Source organism: Cibotium barometz, chromosome 59 (assembly GCF_041138505.1).
Source record: "Cibotium barometz isolate CiBa-2024 chromosome 59, ASM4113850v1, whole genome shotgun sequence".
Lineage (NCBI taxonomy): Eukaryota > Viridiplantae > Streptophyta > Polypodiopsida > Cyatheales > Cibotiaceae > Cibotium > Cibotium barometz.
The window spans coordinates 14,276,477-14,291,779 of NC_141104.1; the positions used below are offsets into that span (position 1 = coordinate 14,276,477).

Here is a 15,303-nt window from a genome sequence, read left to right on the forward strand (position 1 = left end):
AGGTCCTTGATAGAAAGAAATCTTTATAAAAATAGCATGGTTGACAAGAGAGGATTTGTCATGTAGTTCCTCCACTAGGCTCCAACCCATTCAACTCTTCTCGATGTTCTATAACGAGGAAGATTGATGGCCGATGTTGAGGCATAAGGAAGAGAAGAGAGGCCTCTCAAATTTGTGTGATGGACAAGAGGGAAGAGCTCTCTCTATCTCTCTCTCTCTCTCTCTCTCTCTCTCTCTCTCTCTCTCTCTCTCTCTCTCTCTTATTTTGCACCACGCCACTCCCCTTATGCCGCACAGCATGGCCAGTCACCGTACTTACCATTATATGAGGATATCATGGAGTTCTCACAGTTGGGGGAAGTCCTCCTGCCTGGGGATTTCAACGCCATGACGACGGGAAGTCAGCAGGTCCCACTACTCGATCTAGACGACCCTATCAGACTACAGGAGCTGGACATCACTGACACAGGGCTACAACGATCATCACAGGACCGTGAGGAGGTCACAGTGTCCGGGAGATATTTCTTAGAGCAGGGAGTTGCACATGATCTCGTTATTTATAACGTGATGTCCCGATGGCCCTCCTCCAGCGCCCTCACCTCCTTCCCTCGCTTAGGAGGTACTAGCACTGTGGACTACCTTATGGGATCTCCAACTTTGGCACACCTTATCCCCGACTTCTCCATTCCGCCACCCCCTTTTGAAGCTGACCGTGCCTACCTCTCTTTCACTCTTACCTGCACACCACCCATCCCTCCACCACCCCCCCATCTCACATTACACTCAGGTCCTCTTTGATCCATGAGCTTGACCCTGTTTACTCCAACCACATCTACCGCCAACTCCAGGATGTGGAACCTATTGTCCCCCTTTCCACCCTCACAACACAACTCACCACCATACTCCACACATCCGCCACAGCTTATTTCATCTGCACGCGGCGGTCTACTGCCAAGCCACCTTGCGGTTCCATGTTGGTATGATGACGAATGTCAGGCCACACGCTCCCGTCTTAAGCATGAGGTACGGATTGGGCAAATCACAAAGCACCAAGCGTAACGAATTTCTCCACGGCTCACCCAGCGCAAGAAAAGGGAGTTCTATGCTCGAAAAGAGGATGAGTTATACCGACTTTTCTTAGGGCCGAACTACAAAGAGGCATGGGGGAAACTCTGAGAACATCACCCTCCCAGACCTATCACCTGCCCAAACACATGGCACTCCTATGCACGCTCCCTCTATCATATCCCCCATCAGCCACCCCTATCCCCACCACCAAACCCCCGCCCCACCACCTCCACCTTCTTCACAAAGGGCATGGTCCTCAAGGCCATGATACCCTAGCGCCCCTACTAGCCTACATGTTCAATAGAGCCCTTTGTGAAGGATTTCCACCCTCGTGGTCCACCAACACCATCACCCCCATCCTCAAAGCCGGAGATCCACTTGATCCTAATAACTACATGACAATCATGATTGGCCACACATTGGCCAAACTCTATGGATCAGTGCTAGAGGCGGAGCTCAGTTCATTTGCAAACAGAGAGCCAAGGATGCAGAGCCTTAGGATAGGCTGGCTTTCGGAGGAGCTACTCTAACCTTGACCACATCTTCACCCTCCCTGCCACCATCATCGAGGAGGGTAGAGCACGACACCAAAGGATTTACTGCTAGAGGCGGAGCTCACTTCATTTGCAGACAGAGAGCCAAGGATGCAGAGCCTTAGGATAGGCTGGCTTTCGGAGGAGCTACTCTAACCTTGACCACATCTTCACCCTCCCTGCCACCATCATCGAGGAGGGTAGAGCACGACACCAAAGGATTTACTGCTGCTTTGTGGATTTCCGCAAAGCTTTTGATACTGTACCCCGAGCCCACCTCTTACACCGTCTACAGGAGATCGGAGTCCCATCTGACATGGTTTGGAGCATCATCGCCCTCCATGAGTCTGTCACCGAACGAGTGATATTGCCAGGAGGTACATCACATGAGATTTCCAGCACCTTTGGGGTGAAACAGGGCTGCCCTCTATCACCCACTCTTTTCGGCCTCTACATTGATGAGATCTCAAGCTTCATTGATGGATTAGGTGGGCTGGTCCCACATTGGCAGGCATATTGATCCCCATACTACTTTATGCAAATGACATCGTCCTCCTCTCAGACTCAATCGAAGGGCTTCAGAGACAGTTGGATGCCTTAAATGACTTTTGCACTCAGCGCAAGACCTCTCTATTAACCTTGGTAAAACCAAGGTAATGGTCTTCAATACCTCTCGCCCCGTCAAATCTAGATTGAGCTTCACATATAGAGGGGATCCTCTGGAGATTGTCTCATCCTATGTCTACCTTGGTGTCACTTTCAGTGTCCCACGCTTTACCATGCTTCCCGTAGCACATGCCAGAGTGACGCGGGGATATGCAACCTTGAGCTTACTTGAGCGGCAGTGCTTCCAGGCACATTTCCAGGAGCCCAGGATGAAGGGTTGGATTTTTGACACCCTCGTCACACCAGCCTTGATGTATGGAGCAGCTTTCTGGGGGCCAGATTTATCTGATGAGGATTGGCAGCAGCGACTTGAGAGGCCCCAGGTCATGATATTCTCCCGTATGATCCCCATCATTCCCACACCAGATTATCCAAGCAGAGTTTGCTACAGCCCCGATGGTAGTGGAGGCACTCTTCCAGACAGTCACATACCTTCATCGCATCAATCACATGGATCCCCATGGGTACCCGAGGCTTGCCCTGGAGTCCTCCAGATAGCTAGCACTTGAGGGGCACTTTGGAGTATGGTATGCACTAGTTTCCACTTGGTTCTCAGTATATGGGCTCTACATGGACCGCCTACCCCCCTTTTTTCTGGCTGTCTCACGAGGATACCAACCGGGTTATCCGGTCAGATCTTCTTAGCCTCTACACACATTGCACATGGATCACACCCCCGGAGCTCCCCACCACGAAGATGCACTTTTACAGAGACCACTTCCTCACACTCACTGAGGATGGATTCATCCAGCAACAACCGGGCTACTTAAGTGTTCACATGTCCCATGCCATGCGGATTGTGATTGGCCAGATGCGGGTTTCTTCCCACCGCCTCAGAGTGGAGACAGGTAGAGCTGAGTGGGCCGGGAAGCGCGTACGGACACCCAAAGAGGAGAGGATCTGTCGACTATGCCACATAGAGGTTGAGACGGAGGAGCATTACATATGCCGCTGCCCAGTATACTATGAGATTCGCGGGAGGTTTCACTGTCTATTTCATGAGGGATTCGGTCCACTCTCCAGGATCATTGACTTCCAGGACCAGCGTTGCCTGGGCCTCTTCCTGCTTGAGCTTCGCAGCCACAGGGACACCTTCTTGAGACACAGGCCCCAGCCACCCCGCCCCCTCCCTCCGCAGCCAACCATCACCAGTTTCTTCCGGACCCAGGAGGTGGAGGAGACCGATATAGTGGATCTTGTGGACCCTCCATGAGCTGCTATGGACCCTCCATGAGCTGCTATGGACCTACCTCGCTCGAGAGGAGTTACCTCGGACCGAGCCTCTGCACTCCAGTGTGCCCAACGCCCTTGACCTCCCCGTTGGCCCACGATCACCTCATCAGCTCCAGATCCAGGACATGCTCCATTGCCATCGAGCTACCTTTCCACATGACATAGCTGAGGGAGACCTCTCGGCCATACCTGTCAACCCCATGCTTGACATTTTGGAGAGTGGTATACCATCTACTCAGAGCTGATGTTGCTCCCATGTTTTTATGTTTTTATTATTCCATGACGAGTTTCCATGGACAGTTTTGTATCACCCCAGGGAGATAGCTATATTTATGTTTTCATTCTGTTTTATTTTCCATTCCATGATGAGATATGCCATGGACATTATTGTACCAATTTGGTCTCATAGGCCCATTGGGTCTTAAGTAGACGCTTAATCTCTCTCTCTCTCTCTCTCTCTCTCTCTCTCTCTCTCTCTCTCTCTCTCTCTCTCTCTCTCTCTCTCTCTCTCTCTCTCTCTCTCTCTCTCTCTCTCTCTCTCTAAACTCTCTCACAGAGCATTTCTTCATCTCTTTCGGAGCAAGCCTCTTCACCGCTCTGCTTTCAGACCGGTGTCCACACCATCACCGCGGAGAAATCGAGCTGATGTAAAGAGATGCTCCAAAGCACATCGTCACCTCCCCTGAACGCAATCTTGTCCAACGCCATGGACTCTGAGAGATATCAGCAACAAAGCTACCTTCTTGTTTCGCCCCGGTCTTTGTGATGAACCTAGGATACATTTTTGTGGAGTTATACAATGGGAAGCTCCTTTACACCTCTCTCTCTCTCTCTCTCTCTCTCTCTCTCTCTCTCTCTCATGTTTACACACGCACTCAAAATCTCTTTGCTTATGCGAAAGCTATTGACTAGCCAAAATATACACACATATAAATATATATACATGCAATTCTGTGTATACATACATGCGGAGACAAAATAATATAGAGATGCATATACATACACACATACATGTATACTTTAGGAATAGGCACAAACATAAACATATATAATGTATATACATATACACATACATATACTATGTAAAGAGAGAGAGAGAGAGAGAGAGAGAGAGAGAGAGAGAAGCTCTTTCAAAAACAAATCAACACACTCCCTCTTTCTCTCTCTTTGCATTTTCTATGTAGAGAGAGAGTAAGAGTGAGATAGATAAACCGTAGGGGGAGAGTGAGAGAGAGAAGTTATGTCTATATATATGGGCGAGTTTCTCTCTCCCTCCTTTACACCTCTCTATCTCTCTCTCTCTCTCATAGAGTATGGATACCATAGAGTATGCCCAAAGAAGGCTATTGGGACTAATGCTCTTAAAAACCACTTTTACACTTCATATGAAGAGAGAAATGCATTTATGCAAAAATACATAGGTCTCTCTCCATCTTTCTCTCTTTGATGTCCCTTTGTCTCTCTTCTCCACACACATAGACAAACCAACACAATCTCTCTTTGTATAAGCGCAAAGGTAGAGAGAGAGAGAGAGAGAAGCTCTTTCAAAAACAAATCAACACACTCCCCCTCCCTCCCTCCCTCTCTCTCTCTCTCTCTCTTTCTCTCTGCATTTTCTATGTAGAGAGAGAGTAAGAGTGGGATAGATAAGCCACAGGGAGAGAGTGAGAGAGAGAAGCTATGTCTATATATATGGGCGAGCCTCTCTCTCTCTCCTTTACAGACATCTCTCTCTCTCTCTCTCTCTCTCTCTCTCTCTCTCTCGTGTTTACACACATACAGGTACCTCTCTCTCTCTCTCTCTCTCTCTCTCTCTCTCTCTCTCTCTCTCTCTCTCTCGCGTTTACACACATACAGGTACCTCTCACTCTCTCTCTCTCTCTCTCTCTCTCTCTCTCTCTCTCATAGAGTATGGATACCATAGAGTATGCCCGACAAAGGTTATAGGGACATCGCTCTTATAAAACTACTTTTACACTTCACATGAAGAGGCAAATGCGTTTATGCAAAAATACATAGCTCCCCCTCCCTCTTTCTCTCTTTGATATCTCTCTCTCTTCTCCACACACATAGACAGATCGACACAGTCTCTCTTTGCATTTTCTATGTAAAGAGGGAGTAAGAGTGAGAGATAAAGCACATGGAGAGAGAGAGAGAGAGAGAGAGAGAGAGAGAGAGAGAGAGAGAGAGAGAGAGAGAGGGGGGAGTGAGAGAGAGAGAGAAGACTCCCCCCTCTCTCTCTCTCTCTGCATTTTCTATGTAGAGAGAGAGTAAGTGAGATAGATAAACTGGAGGGTGAGAGTGAGAGAGAAGCTATGTCTATATATATGGGCGAGTGTCCCTCTCTCCTTTACACACATCTCTCTCTCTTCCTCTCGTTTACACACACACACACACACACCTCTCTCTCTCTCTCTCTCTCTCTCTCTCTCTCTCTCTCTTAGAGTATGGATACCATAGAGTATGCCCAAAGAAGGCTATTGGGATATTACTATTATGGTTTACTAACACTCTTAAAAACTACTTTTACACTTCACATTAAGAGACAAATGCATTTATGCAAAAATACATAGCTCTCCCTCCCTCTTTCTCTCTTTGATCTCTCTCTCTCTTCTCCACACACATAGACAGATCGACACAGACTCTCTTTGCATTTCCTATGTAAAGAGAGAGTAAGAGTGTGAGAGAGATAAAGCGTAGAGAGAGAGAGAGAGAAGCTCTTTCAAAAACAAATCAACACACTCCCTCTCTCTCTCTCTCTCTCTCTCTCTCTCGCGACTCTCTCTCTCTCTCGCGACTCTCTCTCTCTCTCTCTCTCTCTCTCTCTCTCTCTCTCTCTCTCTCTCTCTCTATCTCTATCTCTCTCTCTCGCGACTCTCTCTCTCTCTCTCTCTCTCTCTCATAGAGTACGGATACCATAGAGTATGCCCAAAGAAGGCTATTGGGACATTAATAACGCTCTTAAAAACTACTTTTACACTTCACATGAAGAGACAAATGCATTTATGCAAATAGAACTCACAATAAATTTGTTGGCAACACTTAAAGTCACAAAATAGAGATTACTATTTTCAATCTCAAATACCATTGTGTAGAGACAATTGGAGGTGTGTGACTCCAATTGGTGGTAAGGGAGATGCTCCCACTAGGAGGTGTGTGACGCCAATTGGTGGTAACGGGACTCCAATTGGTGGTAACGGAGATGCTCCCACTAGGAGGTGGAGAGAGAGAGGATGTTGCGAGGAGACGATTACACATGGTCATGAGAGGAAAGGCCATATATTTGCAATCTATTGTAGATCAAAATATGGACACATAGAGGGTGTTTTGCTCTCCTGCTACTATGGAGCTTCTTGGATAACCTTTAATAAACTTGGCCTTGGTGTCCAACAAGATATAGATGCCCCTCTTTCTATTGACGACTTTATGCAGTGAGCCCATGTCACACATCACCCCATCATTTTGATTTGAGAAGCTTCAAATTTTATTTTTTTTCAAAAAATGGCTCAATTAGAGTGAAAACACCCAAGACAAAAAAAGGTCCTATAAAGATCTCGTTGAAAAGAAAGAACCTGGGGGTAATTTTGAAAAATAAATAAACGAGAAAAAAAAGAAATTATAAGAAAAATTTAATTTCTTAATTGATTTTCAAATTGGGAAACGAAAAATGCCCAAAGACCTCCCCACTTGTCGTGCATGCTAATAATCAGTTGCGGTGATCATAGAGATTAAGGTGTAGATTAGATCACTAAATGAGTGATTATACACACATTAATTATAAGATTAAGTACCTTCTTGTGGGCACAAAGCATGGGTTGCCGCAGGCTGAAAGTGTGGCCGTCCATCTTGTGAAGATGAGCATGTGCAGAGGATGGGTTGCTTGCAGGCTAAAAGCGTGGTCGTCCTCGTGTTACTTGAGCTGATAGCACTTACCTAATGGGACTCAAGAGGGGCCTGCACAGCCAACAACAGCAACTCCAACCAAACAGCCAAGCCTCGCTAAGCTTAAACCTAATCTTAGAAGATGCTTCTTTGCACCTCCTCTTCTAACGTCAGAGAAACCAAACGACTCTCTCTCTCTCTCAAAATGAGCTAGCATGGAGTTCAAAATTTGAAATAGAAGCTTTTGACACATGGCAGGTGATGAGGGCCCAAGGTCTCATTTAATGAGGGAAAAAGAGGGACGGAGGAGGACGTGTAAAGGCTAGTTTAGTCTAGAAAAGAGGGAGATGCCTAAAAAATCCTCCACGTGGAGGGGGGCATTAGCCGGGTTAGATATATAGAGAAGATAAGAGTACATACTATAAAGGAAAGTACTCTCCTACTTTAACATACAAAGGTCAATCCATAGTGTGAATCTGACTACATAAGCCGATGCTATAACTATGCCATAACTAGTAAAACAAAATGGCTCTGCTGTCACATAAAGAGAATGTGGGGGAGAGGGGAGAGAGAGCAAACACACACACACACACACACACACACACACACACACACACACACACACACACACAAGAGAGAGCAAGACACACGAAAGAGATGGATGGTTGAATTTTCTTCTATCTTCTTCTCTTCTCTACAACCATTAACATAAAGAGATAAGAGTATAAGGGAAAGTAGTTTCCTGGAGTCTGACCCTTGGGCGTCTTGAAAGGTGTGGTGATTGAGGTGGCCGGCATATCCTTCGTCATGTCCTTTGTAGTGCTGAGCATGGAGGATTCTGTTGAGGAGTGCAATTTGCTGCTGGGTTGTCCTTGGTTGCGCTAGGCAAAGGTCCGGCATAATTGGGAGCATAATCTGATGACTATCCATCGGGGTCATAGGAAGGTTAAATTTGCTCTAAGGGAACGCCGTCAACTGAGCAATTTAGTTTGGCCTGTCATTGCGGAAACAGTGAATATGGCAGTTGGCTTGGATGAAAGAGGGAAAATTCTTTCAAGAAAATGAGGATTTGATTCCATTCTTCTCAGTGGATGTGGCATATATTGCTGCGGGATACCTCAGGCCTACATCTGCGGTGTGTTCAGTCACCATGGACAAAGGGGAACTCTTTGGGGAAAAATTGCTGAGTACTGAGGAGTATGCGCCTGAAGATAACATGAAAGACATTCTGGAAAAGGAGAGCACCTTTGAGGCGCAAATGAGCTGCGTTACCCATGTTAAAGGAGATGTCTTGGAGACCATTTTCTTAGGAGATGACAAGGAGACTAAGCCGGTGAAAATTAGTACCTTGCTGGAACTCGCATTTAAAACTAATCTAGTGGAACTTCTACGAGAATTTTGAGATGTGTTTGCCTGGGATTATGCTGACATGAAAGGTTTGGACCCGAAGTTTTACCAACATAGCATTTACTTGAAGCCGGATGCGACACCCTCTAGGTAGCAGCGTTATCGTATAAACCCGCATGTAGCCAAGCAAGTCAAGGAAGAGCTAGACCGCTTGCTGAGGGTGGGATTCATAGCACCTATTGAAAACCCGGACTAGATTTCTCCTATAGTCATTGTCTCAAAGGAACAAAAAATCACGCATCTGTGTGGATTACAGAAAGCTTAATGCGGCCACAGTCCCGGACCCTTTTCCCTTGCCCTACATGGATTCCATTCTGGATGATGTAGTAGGGCATGAAATGTACTCGTTTCTTGATGGATTCAGCGGCTACAATCAAATCCGGATGGCACCAGAGGATCAAGCCAAAACTGCATTCATCACCGCATGGGGGGTGTTTCTGTGCACAGTCATGTGGTTCGGATTGCGCAATGCACATTCCACCTTCCAGCGCGACGTATGAAATCTTTGGGCCCTTTCTCACTGATTTCATGCGCATTTTTTTGGATGATCTGAGTGTCTTTGGCACTAGTGTGTTGCATTTGGGGCACTTGCGGCTCTGTTTTCAGTGCTGTGTCGGGAGGTGTCCTTCAGTCTTAATCCGCTCAAGTGTGTTTTTGCGGTGCGAAGTGGCAAATTGCTGGGTCACATCATTTCCCATGATGGCATTGCGGTAGATCCAGACAAAGTGGCGGCTATTATGCAAGTACCTGCACCTGTGGATCCTAAAGGCTGTATGCGAATTCTGGGCCAAATTCAATGGCATGGTCGTCATTTGCGGTTTTTGGCACATTTGGCAATTCCTTTAAATGCAGCCGCTCATTCTGACCGCAAGGATTTTCGTTGGTCTGAAGACTGTGATTTGGCTTATCGTCGCTGGCTCAAGATTCAACTTTCACAAGCACCAGTGATGATTCCTCCTGATTGGGGGGTTGATTTTCATGTTTTTGTGGATGCTTCGGATGTGGCAATTGGCAGTGTTTTGATGCACGAGTAGACTGCGCCTAATTTTTTATGCCAGTCGTCGGTTGTCTTCTACTGAAAAGAATTATTCGGTTACAGAGCGGGAAGGCCTTGGAATGGTGTACTTTGTGCAGAAGTTTCGACACTATCTTCTGGGCCAATGATTTTTCTTCCATGTGGATCAGTTTGCTCTTCTTTACTTGGTGCGGCAACAAAATTTAACAGGCAGATTGGCTCGATGGATTCTATTATTACAGGAATTTGATTTTGAAGTCATCCATTGCCCTGGTGCTCAGCATGTGGTGGCAGATTACCTTTCTCGATTGGATTCAGGGGTGCTAGCAGTCGACGTGGATGATGAATTTCTGGATGCTTCACTGTTTACGGTTCGGCCAAATGCTGGGGGGGTACAGTCTGAAGAGGAAGGAGCAACTCTCCTGAGCATCCCATGGACCTGGTATGAAGAAATGTTTTCTTTTATCTCTAGTGGTGAGATGCCTGCTCATTTAACCAGGGACCAGCGGCGGCGCCGTGCTTTGCGGAGCCGCTCATTTGAAGTCTGTGTGGGGGAACTTTATTATCGCAATGTTGCAGACGCACTGTTGCGATGCATCTTGCCCCATGAGCACGAGACAGTGTTGTGGGAAGCCCATTGCAGAGTTACTAGTGGGCATTTCTCAAGTAAATTCATCGCAAAGAAGGTCATACAAAGTGGATTATGGTGGCCATCTGTTCATGCGGATGCATAGCAATTTGTGAGGCAATGCGATGTTTGTCAGCGCATGGGACAACCGTCCCAGCGGGATTGAATGCCTCTCCATAAGATTCTTCCTTTGGAACCATTTCAAAAATGGGGTCTGGACTTTATAGGCCCAATCAAACCCGTAGTGGCTCTAACCAGGAACAGGTATATTCTCACCGCCACGGATTACTGTACGAAGTGGGTAGAAGCATGGGCTTTGCGAGATAATACTGCTTTCTTTGTGGCAAGTGTCTCTTTAAGGATGTTTTTACCAAGTTTGGTTGTCCAGTGGAGTTGGTCAGTGATCGGGGCGGTCATTTTATTAATAAAGTCATCAAATAAATGACGGGGTTTTACTTTGTGCTGCATCGCAAATTGTCCTTGTATTATCTCAGGCCAATGGGCAGATGAAATCTTCTAATAAGCAGATAATCCGCATTCTGACTAAAGTGGTCAGTCTTAATCGGACAGATTGGGATGTGAAGCTTCTGAGCGCACTTTGGGCTTACCGCACAGCATTTAAAGTCGCAACTGGGTTGACACCATTCAAACTTGCTTTTGGCATGGAGGCCATCACACCGGTCGAATTTGTGGTTTCCTAGTTTGCGCCTTGCGGTTTACGGACAGATTGTTGCTGCCAGCGGATTCATTGGCATACAGACTGGATGTCATCCAGGAATTATATGAAGAGAGGATGAAAAGCTTTTATTGGGCGCAGGAAATTCAAAGTCACAGAAAGTGGCAAGTGGATTGGCATTCGAAGAAGAAATTTTTCCAAAGAGGGCAATTGGTGTTGGTGTTTTCTTCCCGCATGTTCAAGAAACCCGCAAAATTGAAGGTGCGGTGGACCGGGCCATTTTGGGTGTATGCTTCTTGCGGCGGTCACACCTTTTATTTCCTCGCAAATCTTCATGGGGAAGTTCTTTCTTCTCCGATCAATAATTTCAGATGCGTCATTATTTTTCGGCAGTTCCTATTCAATGCCCTTTTTTGGTTTCTGAGAAGGATACACTTTCTTTCATGATGGTTTCAGTCATTCCACATCAAAGGCGGCTTTCGTTAATTCATTTTTGTGGTTTTTTCCAGGTGTCATACATTCATGCATCGAAAAGCGTTTGGGGTTTTGCATGCAACAATTCCCTCTCTTTTGTGGAAAGGCATTCTATTTTCTCTCTCTTTTTTCTGCCTGCCTTTTGTTTTTCTTCCTTGCGCTCTTTTCTTCTGGCAGCCACCCATGACTGCCTCTCTTGCGCAGTTCTTTTCGGTAACGCCGATCGTTCACCTTGAGCGGCGTGCTATTGATGCATGGCTCAAGGATAAGCGCATCCGCGTTTACTTTGATTTCCATTAGGAGCGTGTGCAGGTACACCCACAGTCATTGCCCTTGTTACGGCAATTAGCCTATCAGTGATGTGGTGGACCTACAGGATGCAGCGGTGGAGCTCACCGTGGAATACATTCAGCAGAAGCTACACTTGCCCATAGACGGAGCTATTGCTGCTAGCAAAACGGTGGCGGTTCTTGCAGCCGAGATGGAGGCAGAGTTTGGTCCAAAAATTAGTGGGGAGTATAAACTTTCTGGATGCACTGATTTGGCTGCAAAGGAATGCTACAGATGGTTTTTAGAAGCCATTTAGCTCCAAGCAAAGACTTACACTATGTCAGTGAAGGTGAAACAGCTTATCAAAACCTCTGAGGCCTTGTTTCTTGGGCTCGCATTCTGAAGGATAGAATTAGATTTGAGGCTCAGAGGGTATGCTCTCAGGTGGTGCAGAAAGGGCAGGTAGTACACTCTAAGGTGGGGCAGATACTGCAGATCCTATTTCCTCTGCCCGCCAATTTTTCGGTTTCTCTTCGGCTTGCCTATCATTTTTCGGCTCCATTCTCTACGAGTGCTTCAGTAACAGTCATCATTTCTGATGGAGTACTAGTTGCCAGTAGCAGTTCTAGAGGCCAAAAGCGCCCACATGTAGAAGTGGCCAGTGAGGCTGAACGGGTTGATGGCACTGTTTCTGTCACTACGGCTGTGCCAGCAGTGGGTACTCCTGTGCACCCTGCGGTCGCAATGTCACCACAAGGGGTTTCTGCTTTTCACTGGTGACGCCAACAGATTCAGGAGCGGTCACTGGTAAGCACGACAGTGGTACTTGTGCCGAATACTACCCTTCCAGTATTGAGCTCACGGCGCGCCTGCTGTTTCAGCTTTCAGGGTGGGGACCGCAGTCTTAACTGATGCGATGGTTACCACAGTTCTCCCTTTTCCCTAGGAAACCCTACGTATTCCAGGTAAAACTTCAATCTTCTAACACTTGCAATATATGATTTACATTTACATATTGTGGAGGTTCAACCAGCACACCTGGAAAGTGTTGTGCGGTTACTTCAGCGTACCGTAGACTTTTATCGCAATGTTCCTCAAGCTAGTGCTCAAGCTACTCGCATAACTGCTCTTGAAGCACAGGTGGCGCGGCTTTAGTCTCAAAATGATAATTTGTTGCACATGAATCTAATAGTATTCCAGGTCTTCAGAATAGAATTTCTGCTCTGGAGCAGCGGTTGTAGAGGTGGCTGAAAGCAGTGTTGAGGAGGCAACAAGAGACAATCATGAAGTATTTTGCAGAGCTATTAATGAAGAACTAGCCAGACACCGCACTAATGAGGCCTTAGCTAATTATTTGCAGAGCAGCATCCAAGGGATGTTCTGATTAATATGGAAGATTTAGAGTCCTTAGCTTTAACGCTCAGTTTTGAAGTTGCTCATCAATGGGAAGAGCAAATTGCTCTGTGGAAGACCAGTGTTTCATAACAACAGCCATCATAAGTTTCCAATGTTAGTACTGTTTCTGTGCCCATTGCACAGAATGATCGGGGTAAGGCTCCTATGGAAGAAGGTTCTGCTTCACAGTCTGTTCTTTTGGCTGTTGCTTGGTTAGATGTAGATATTGCCAAGCTTGTCCAGGAACATGACGATGCAGTCTGTGCTTTGGCAGAGCAAACTGCTAAGAGGCGCAGAGCTTCTTCATTGGTGAATAGGCAGAAGGAACAAATTCAGCGCCTATGTTTCTGGCTGGAGCAGATGGGACACTCATTTTCCTTAGCATTACCCCCTCAACCACCGTATTGGATTGAAGCTGATTCATATCTTAGCCAGCATTATGAGCACCAAGTGCCTTTTGCTCAGCTTCAAGCCCCTCTTGTTGAAAGGGTCATTCTTAGGGAACCTACACCTGAAGAACGGAGGGCCGGTCAGAATGAATATGTGCAACAATGGATTCCTTGCACGCAGTGGCCTGCAACACGGCCAGTAGTAGTAACAGAAAGATACACGGATCTGGTGCAGGAAATTGATGAATTACATAGAGCTAGAGTTCCACAGTCTACGGGAGAGCATGTTGCAGTTACTACTGCGGAGGATGCAGCTGTTTTTGGTTTTGCAGGAGAACAAGTGGAAACTTTGGATTCAGATGATGAAGCTTAAAGAGAGAACAAGTGGAAACTTTGGATTCAGATGATGAAGCTTAAAGAGAGATGCAAATGCGGTTGGATGGATAAGGCACTTGACTTCTATCATCAAGGGCCATTCTTTGGGTTCGTGCAAGTCCATCGTGCATGCCAAGTGTTGCGGCATTAACTGCACACTGCAACCGCACTGGGTAAACTGTAAAGCGCAATAATCAGTTAGGGATTCCAGGGGATGTCATTGGTAGATGTATCTATTCGGATCACAGGATACTATTCCTATATATGGATGTAACTGTATGTACGAATCAAGGGGAATTATCAATCAATCAAATCTATTGCAATGTTCTGTGTAATTTCTCCATACTTGTCTTCAATCTGTCATGCTGTTGACTTAATCTTTTATCCATTTGTAAGATAAGTATGCTGTGAATGAAGGTAACCAGTCTCGTAATCGCTTATGTCTGCAAGAAGTAAATGCGATTATAGACCAACCCACATCATCTAACCCACAAGGCCATGCCGGGACTCAAGAGCATTCTAGCATGAGCTTCACCTTCTTAGATCCTAGAGTTTCCCCACCTACTAAGACACTGCTAGTATACTGCCTCATCTAGTGGTAAGCACCACACTACCAACTATGGCACCTACTATGATTGACACATTATTACCTTTGAGCCACACATGCCCATGGTTACCACGGTTACCACGGTAGCCATCACCACTTCACACATGGACCCCCTTGCGCCCGGCATATCTAGTATTGCCATTCCTAGAGGGGTCACATCTCATTCTAGTGCACCCATGAAACATCCCTTCCCTAGAGTGATTGTGCTACCAACTCCTGCAGAAACGGATTGCACTTAATGCCCATATAACTAAAGCACCTATTGGGGTGCTAACAGGACACATATCTTATGTAGCACATCTACCCCCACACCAAGGTTTAGACCAATGCATCGTCATGTAGTGCCACGTGTTGCACCTCCACCTACTCCTATCATTGCTCCTGTTATGCTAGCACCAGCTCTACACACAAACCAAGTTTCTTTTGCACAAGCCTTGGGAAGAGCGGTAGTGGAGAGCATAGCATCTATTGTGAGAGATGGTGGGGCCGACATAGCCATGGAAATGATGCCCAGATAGCCAAGCTAGCTCATAAATTCATTAGAGATGGTGATCCTAGGAGACATTTGGAGGTATTTGATCAAGTGTGTGAGGCACTAGGAGAACAAAATGAAGTCTCCAAGACCAATGCCTTTAGTCTAACATTAGATGGTAAGGTTGGGGATTGGTATAAAACTCTCAAGGTC

General features: G+C 46.3%; 1 protein-coding gene across 1 annotated transcript; it reads left to right on the forward strand.

The window, feature by feature from the left end:
• The first annotated feature begins 8,532 nt into the window (after window positions 1–8,532).
• Window positions 8,533–10,538, forward strand: LOC147605504 (uncharacterized). The gene is made up of 3 exons (XM_086793610.1): window positions 8,533–8,715; window positions 9,359–9,793; window positions 9,975–10,538. The coding sequence occupies exons 1-3, from the start codon at window positions 8,533–8,535 to the stop codon at window positions 10,536–10,538; spliced, it is 1,182 nt and encodes a 393-aa protein (XP_086649736.1).
• The last annotated feature ends 4,765 nt before the right edge of the window (window positions 10,539–15,303 follow it).

What these genes read in the sequence shown, in the direction of transcription:
- LOC147605504 (XM_086793610.1), top strand. Translation starts at nt 8,533, where the DNA reads ATGGACAAAGGGGAACTCTTTGGGGAAAAATTGCTGAGTACTGAGGAG. An exon ending in ATGACAAGGAGACTAAGCCG is followed by an intron (nt 8,716 to 9,358) that starts GTGAAAATTAGT and finishes CTTTGGCACTAG; the next exon opens with TGTGTTGCATTTGGGGCACT. An exon ending in TTGTGGATGCTTCGGATGTG is followed by an intron (nt 9,794 to 9,974) that starts GCAATTGGCAGT and finishes CATGTGGATCAG; the next exon opens with TTTGCTCTTCTTTACTTGGT.